General features: G+C 40.1%; 1 protein-coding gene across 1 annotated transcript in view; it reads right to left on the bottom strand.

Moving 5' to 3' along the window:
* Nucleotides 1-3730: 3730 nt before the first annotated feature.
* Nucleotides 3731-8116, bottom strand: part of nedd4l (NEDD4 like E3 ubiquitin protein ligase) — an 80346-nt gene continuing 75960 nt past the window's right edge. Inside the window, 3 exon segments of the mRNA XM_030149782.1 lie at nt 3731-4621; nt 4728-4800; nt 8006-8102. Of these exon segments, the coding sequence (XP_030005642.1) occupies nt 4576-4621; nt 4728-4800; nt 8006-8102 (216 nt within the window). The 3' untranslated portion in view covers nt 3731-4575.

Genomic DNA, 8116 nt, shown 5'->3' with positions numbered 1-8116 from the left:
CCAGGTAGAGTGGGGACCAGAAGACGACTGGAAACCACAAGTGACGAGAAGTGACGGACCGTGAAATGTCGTATGGTGCCGCTAGCTAAAATTGCTCAAGTGAAATAAATCGATTTCATATCAATCCACCACTGACAGACGAAAACAAAGGGAATTTTATGCATAATTTTTATCCGTTTTAGTTAGTTTTGTAAACACACAATACAGTTTCCGTTAGTTATCGTTTTTTCTTTTAATTATAGTTTTTATTTATTTCAGTTAACGAAAATGTTTTTACAATTCTAGTTTTCGTCATTTTGTTAGTTTTCGCTAACGATAATAACCTTGGTTTGAAGAAATTGCTAACGAAGACAACGATGACGCCTTCACTACAACCCATGGTCTATCAGCCAGTGAGAATAAAATGCAGATAGAAATCAATATTTACACTGTAAAATGTTGGATTTCTATCATCCATTCCCAGGTCCGGTACAAAGTCTTTTTTGGGGTCATTGTGTAAATTTGGATTTCATGCATTTGTAAACTAAAATATATAAACGTGTTTTTTTAGTAGTGAATGTTCATCCTGTTACTGTGTAACTTTGCATCCAGTGAAAAGGACTTTTATGAAGTTTTTCTACTTATACTGAAAGAGCTTTACGTCTCACATTTACACACACTTTAACCTGTAAGGAAATAGTTCTGCAGTTGAACAGACACATACAGGAAGTCTTTTCTGCCACGTCATTTCATATATGACTAGAAAAGCACTCGGAGAGCACAGACCCCCCCCCCCCCCATCACCATCAAAATTTAATCATTTGTTCCTTGTGCAAGTATCAACATTTCCTGAAAATTTCATCCAAATCCTTCCTTAACTTTTGGAGTTGTTTTGAACATGGACAGGCAAATGAACAAACAAACCAAAGCTGGCGAACACAGAACCTCCTTGGCAGAGGTAATAAACTCATCTCTGCCTGATGTTTAACCCTTTAAACCCTAAGCCTGAAATGGTCCATCTGGACTTTTTTTTTTTTTTTACTATAAAAAGGTTAGAAAATATGTTGTGAGTCATTTTGCCCATTTTTCTAGAGTATTTAACTTCCAAAATGTAGCAGTCATGTACAATTCACTGTGTGTTAATTCTGCTGAAACACCTACTTCTCCATCTTCTAGTACAGACTTGAGTAAAATGACCATAATGACCAAATAAGGATGACAAAGCGTAACGTCTCAGGTTTCAGAAACGGTTGGAATTTTTCCAATTGCACAAACAGTGAAAGAGTTACAACCATTTAAACTGCATATGCACAGGGTGTGTCAGCGGTGACGCATCAGGTTTTAAAGGGTTAAATGTTAAAGGTCATAAACATATTTCCGCTATGCTCTTTACTGTCCATATTAGTGAAATGTTTCATTTTACTTTGCACATTACAGTTAATTGTTACGCCTTACTGTTTGATCATCCAGATTTTCTACCAGTTTTGTTTTTACCTCCGCAAGGAGGTATTGTGATCGCTTTGCTTTGTGTGCATGCATGTTTGTTTGTTTGTTTGTCTGTTAGCAAGATAACTCAAAAAGTTATGGCCAGATTTTCATGAAATTTTCAGGAAGTGTTGATACTGGCACAAGGAACAAATGATTAAATTTTGATGGTGATCGGGGGGGGGGGGGGACTGATCTGCCTTGGCGGAGGTCTGTGCTCTCCAAGTGCTTTTCTAGTTTATAATGTATACTGTATTTGCGCTTGTATTCTATTGTTACCTCCCCCAGGAGGTATTGTGATCACTTTTCTTTGTGTGTTTGTTTGTTTTGTTAGCAAGATAACTCAAAAAGTTATGGACAGATTTTGGTGAAATTTTCAGGAAATGTTGATACTGGCACAAGGAAGAAATGATAAAATTTTGGTGGTGATCGGGGGGGCAGATCTGTCTTGGCAGAGGTCTGCACTCTCCGAGTGCTTTTCTTATTATTATATTCTATTTTTACTGTGCAATGCTGCTGCTGCTGCTGCAGTGTTATTTCTCAGTTTGGGATCAATAAAGTCTATCTATCTATAAACTTACTAATAAAAAAATCTATGGTGAGTTGACAAAGACAATCCCAATCCATAACAGACAAACTGTGAGTGTGAAACTGAAGCACTGTGGTTCTGTTTATCTGTCAAATGTTCATTGTGGTCGGTTTCAGATGCTGCAGCTCTTTCATAATTCATAGTTTGAGTTCTTGTTTGTTCAGTATTAATTGTCAGCCTTGTAAATCCAAGCTGGACTGACTGTACATATCCTGACCAAGGAAAATCTAATTCTCCCTTTGTGCAGTAATCTACACCTGGCTTTTCTGCCTCCGTCCATAATAATATGCATTATATTTGCTTTTTATTCTTCTGTATGACACTGTTTTTAATTGTACAGCTGTTTTATGTCTTTAATCTATTCTTGTATTGTGGTTTTTCCCCTGTAAGTCGCTTTGGACTGACTGTACATATCCTCACCAAGGAATTCTCCCTTTGTGCAGTATTTATCTATCTATCTGTCCGTCCATCTGGGTTCAGTGTCTTGCTTAGACCCCTCAGGAGTGAATCTGGTCATGGATCCTCAGCTCTGATCTCTAATCTCGTCAGTTCAACTTCATTCAATGACGTCAGCACAAACACAGATGGAGAAGTTTCATTTTTATTTGACTGAAATTAAACGAACCACAAAGAGTAGCAGAGTGGTGAAATGTTTTGACAAAAGTGATATCTCCTGTCGTTCAATACAAAAAGAAACTCCTCTGAAAAAAAGGGACTAATGTTTTACGGAGTCAGTTTGAGTGGTGGGATCACAGCAGGAAGGAACAAGTCAAAGGAAGGAAGGAAGGAAGGTACAAAAGAATCAGAGAATACTAAAGGGTGTGAAGTTTCTTCTTCACTTCTGTCAACTTTCTCTATGTTAGCAGCAGCCCAGATTTACAGACTATTTATATTGCACCAGGTAAGTGCTTCAAATGGAAAAAAACAACAAAAAACAAAAAGAGAATCACATTCAAGTTAATGACAAAAGACATACACAGGCGACATGACCTCAGAGTGATCTATAAAGTGCCCTTTAGGTTCAATGGTGTTAGAAAAGGAGAGAGAGAAATAAAACAGAATAAAAAAAGGAAACTTTTTTTTCTTTGTAAGAAAACGTGCTGTTTTATATTTAGTGGCAATCACAGCTTTTCTCTCAGACACCCGCGCACACACAGCTTCATTTTAGTGTTGTTGATCAGTAATACTTCTGTTAAATGTAATACATAATATATATATCATGAAAGAACTTAAAACATGTTTTTTTTCCCCCCAAGAACAATTTACAGCATTATGAACAGCAACAGGCATGAGAATATTAAATAATCATGATGCAAACGTCTCAGAGAAACTACCCGTTTTTAGTTGAACCCATCCCGCCCTCGAGACCGATTACACGTCCAATTACTATGTAGTCAAAGCAAACACAAGATACAGTTTCATGCTGCTTCCATAGCACTACGATAAAAACCATTTTATTCAACACATTTGCTATCACTGTAATAACAAATGATATGGATTAATCATCTTTTCCCAGACTAGCCAGATTTACACTTCACACACCATTCATATAGAATTGTCAAAATAGTAAACAACATTGTTCATCAGTACAAATACGTCGAGAGTATTTCCTGCAGGAATTATACCAATGATTAATAAAAATTAAAAAAAAAAAAAAATCCTGTTCCATGGGGATTCTTTTTTTCATCCCCCTTTCTTGACTCCCTCCGAGTGGTTAAACAAAGGTGTTATTCTACAAAAGGCTGCAGCGGCGATATCTGATCACACATCTGACGTAGACAAGGCTCTATGGAGGGGCGTGGCCGATTTCCTGAAAGGTGATTGGCTAGCATTCCTAAGGTAATCTGGTGTTGGTCTAAGGATTTTAGGAGTGTTGTGATCATTAGTGCCATTGCAGAAATAGTGCATGTAGGAGCCAGATTAAGGCCATGCTAAGACCCTCTCACTGAAGGGCACTGGAATACTGTGCTATAGTGTAAAGGAGCTATTGAAATGCATTGGTGTTTTCCAGCACTGTAGATTTTCACAGGACGACAGGGGGGGAAAAGGGGACAGAAAAGTCGTACAGGGGTGGGGGAAGGGGGGGGGGGGGGGGGGGGGGCAGCTCGTCATTTATCGCTCATGCCTTGTGGGTGGATCGGACTCGGCGTTCGACTGACTCTCCCTTTCTTCCACCAGCCCCAGCACCTTTAAGGAGTCGCCTACCCACGCTGAAAAGATAGAAAGACGTCGGCGAATCGGCTCGACAAGTCGCTGTACAGTCGGTGGAACCGCCGTGCTCGTGTCGGCGGCGCTCAGTCAGGCGTTACAGTAAACATGCTCGCACAGAGCTGCTACGGCGGCAGCTGTGTTGTTGTTGGACATCCCTGTGGCGTTTGTTTTGTGGTGTTTTTTTTTTTTTTTTGTTATCGTTGGTTGTTTAGTCGCAGTCTGTGGCTGCTGTTTTCTGTTGTTTTTATCGTCTCTTTAGTCGACGCCCTCGAAGCCCTGCGCGTTCTCTACGGCCATTAGGAGCTTCTCTCTCAGGTCTTCGAAGGATTCGTAGGTTGGCAGATCCAGGCGTTGAAACTGAGAGAAAAATATTCGATAAGAACAAGGTCACTTCGGTCTCTTATGTCATATTGTTTTACCAGTGTGTGTGTGTGTGTGTGTGTGTGTGTGTGAAGCCACATACCATGTGTGAGCTCTTGGCAGTTTGTCTGGTGTTCCCCACTGCTCGATTGTGAACAGCTGAGGGCCGTTAGAACCTGGACACAAAATGATAATAATGAGGATGACACTGCTCTGATCAAGTGGTAATTCCTCTATTAGTCCAAGGACTTTAGAGCTGGGGGGGGGGGGGGGGGCACACATCCTCCAAGTATGATTTGAAGTGGGCCGGACCGGTAAGATAACATATGATAAGAACAGTCTATACAATAATACTGGAAGGTCTCAGAGCATCTGTGTGTGTGTGTGTGTGTGTGTGTGTATCAGATTGATTCTGACAAACTGAGATGATTTTAACGGGCCAATTTGGTACCTACAGGAAGCTGAACAATAGACTGTTTTGTTGGAGAAGGGGTGGGATTAAGTAAGTTCTACTTCCTTCCACTCCTTTTCGAATGTGCAAATAAAGTCATACTTTGTTTTCATCTATAAGTACAGGTTTTTGTTTTTGTTTCTTATCATCTGTTTCATTTGTAAAGACTAAGTAGGATTACTTTGTTTTGTTGCATATTCGAAATAAACTAAACAAAACTAAACAGTTGCGGAAGGGTCCCGTCTCCACATTTCTCAGAAAGTTGACAGGACCAATATTTTTGGAGATTAGTCATTTTGGAACACACTGCCTTACAATCATGGAAGCGCAGTACCAAGCTGCATGATGGGAAATGAAGTTCAGAACAGGAACGCCACACTTACTAGCTACAGTCCCGAACATATTGGTATTGGGGCCGCTTCTGGGGGAGGGTGCAAGAGGGAGAAATGCCCCCTTAAACAAACGTCCTGCCCCCTCAAATGAAAGTTTGCAAACTTTCAGGAGGTAGGGAAAAGGTAAATGAGCTTCACAACAGTGGGAGACGGAGAGGAATTAGTAACGTGTGTTAAGTTTCACTTTGACTTTGCAAAGGGAAAGAGGAGATGGTTGTATGGTCTGTGCGTACTCAGTGTGAGGTATGCTCGGCACGGAGGGAGGTAGACCAGGGGATGGGGGGGGGGGGGGGTGGGTTACGAATCATTCACCCCCTGATGACCCTCACCCTCTGATCCACTTGAAATCATACTGGTCTGACTATGAAACCTGAACTAAAATGAGTTTGAAACTACTAATTGTTAATATCTTCAGTGTAATTTTTTAATTTCACAAATTCCTCCAGGGGCCACGCTGGACACTTTAACGGGCCGGTTTTGGCCTGCAGGCCGTATGTTTGACACCTGTGCTTTAGAGGTTTAAAGCTGCGGGAGACTTTTGTCACCAGTTTTTCATCAGGTCTGTCAAACCCCAGTCATATCCTCAGTATCATGAATGTGTAAGTCTGTCTGTGATTACTCACCTGAATCTCTTCCCTCACTGTGAACAATTTCAAAGTGTACCATAAACAAACCAGTGGTTTACAAACAGAGCTGGTAGGTAACTTGGGCATCTTCGGAATTTTGTTGCGATGTACATTGTGGGAAGCGGAGGTTCGCACAGCCACCTGGTAGCGACAGTGCAACCATATGACATCACATGGCTGCAACAAATACGACATGGGAACGGCTGAAACGTGGAAACAGCTGAAGGGAAGTGGAGCTCCAGCCGTTTCCGCGTCGTGTTTGTTGCCGTTTCCAAGCAGCTGCGTGAACCTCTGCTTCCCACAATGCACGTCGCGACAAAATTCCAAAGATGCCCAAGTTACCTCCTGGCTCTGTTTGTAAACAAATGGTTTGTTTATGGTGGATGGCACTTTGAAATTGTGTTGAGGGAAGAGATTCAGGTGAGTAATCACAGAAAGACTTATGGATTTGTGATACTAAGACTATGACTGAGATTACAGATTTACAGATTTCATGAAAAACTGGTGACGATAGTCTCCCACACTTTTAAGACACTGAGCAGAAGCATCTGATGTGGATCCTCGCTGTACATCCTCTCAGCTGCCTTCCCTAACACCCTATTCACTCTGTACTATTGTTTTCAAGTCAAGTCAATATCAACCTAAAAGTCATTTTCAGATACATACAGATAAAGATTTATTTTATCGATCCGAAGGTGTAAATTCACTACTTTTTATTTAAAAAAAAAAAAACAAAAAACAACTCCCATAAAAACAACTTGATGTGAAAGATTTTATTTGAAAGAAATATCTGGACTGAGTTTGAATTCTGCAAATGTTTTGCTCCAAGTGATGTTATTAATGACTGTAAACTAATCCTCCTACTTCAGAGGATCCACCATTATGATTCACTATCACAAGGACACACCAAAAATACTGTATGATTTAACAGCACCTCCAAGGTATAACATAAGGTAAAGAGCTGAGGTCAAAGGGAAGAAAAGCCAGAATTTGAGAATATACGGTTTCCTCCTGTAGCCTTTCCTCTCAGTCCAAATCAGAATAAATATAAATACAGATGACCCTAAAGTCATTTCATGATATTATGTAAAAGTGAAGGCTTCAAACACAGAGCAGAGCAGTAGTGGCATGTCACATCTGACCAAGTCTGATCAGTGATCAGTAATTACAGCTGTTAATCATGGATTTAACCCCTCCCCCTGTCTGGAAACACTTGTTACACAAAATTAAGGTTCAACAAGGTAGATTTCCTGCAGTCTGAAAATATGAGAACAGAGTTAATGCAGAAGTCTCATGTTGTGACTGACCAGTTGAACATATGCTTAAAGATAATTATGGAATTTTGTCCAATAATGCTAACACTGCAGCTTTAAGCACCACAATGAAACAAAATTATTCAGCAAAGATCAGCAAAAAGCACTTTAACCACATGTCGAAAGGATCACCGGAGCAAGAAAAATGCAAAAACACCTTGTCATTTTTCTCTCCAAAACCAATCCACTACTGTTCCAGCTCGTATGCACTTTCTGTTCTGAAAATAAGTTTTATTAATGAAAATGGAATCTGGTCACATTGCACCTGATCCCAATGAGTTTTAATTATTTCTACACTGAGTGTTTGCATTCATGCAAAAAAGAACAAAAGTGAGAATAAAACACATTTTTTTGCTATTTGTCTTTCTAAATGAGTGCTATATAAAAAAAAAAATCCAATAAATAATGATAATAATGTACCATTAATCGTCCAAGTGTCATTTCTACCTCCTGTCCACATTTATACAGGGGAAATCAGTTAATTCTAGGAACCCAGACACTGTTGATTCAGTTTCTGTGTAAACTATTTTTATGTCACTGTTGCATAAAGTTCAAGCTCTGCAGTAACTGAACTGACATTGTCTTGTGAGGTCACGTACCGTAAAGCTCGGCAAAGCCATTCATGGGCACTCGTGATGTTCCTGTAACAAACTGGAGGAGTCTGATCCTCTTCTCAGCATCCATCAACAGGACAACCTGATGAAGAAGTA

The sequence above is a fragment of the Sphaeramia orbicularis genome, chromosome 12, assembly GCF_902148855.1.
Source record: "Sphaeramia orbicularis chromosome 12, fSphaOr1.1, whole genome shotgun sequence".
NCBI lineage: Eukaryota > Metazoa > Chordata > Actinopteri > Kurtiformes > Apogonidae > Sphaeramia > Sphaeramia orbicularis.
The sequence above is the reverse complement of the archived record's forward strand: the minus strand, read 5'-3'. Positions and strand labels throughout refer to the sequence as shown.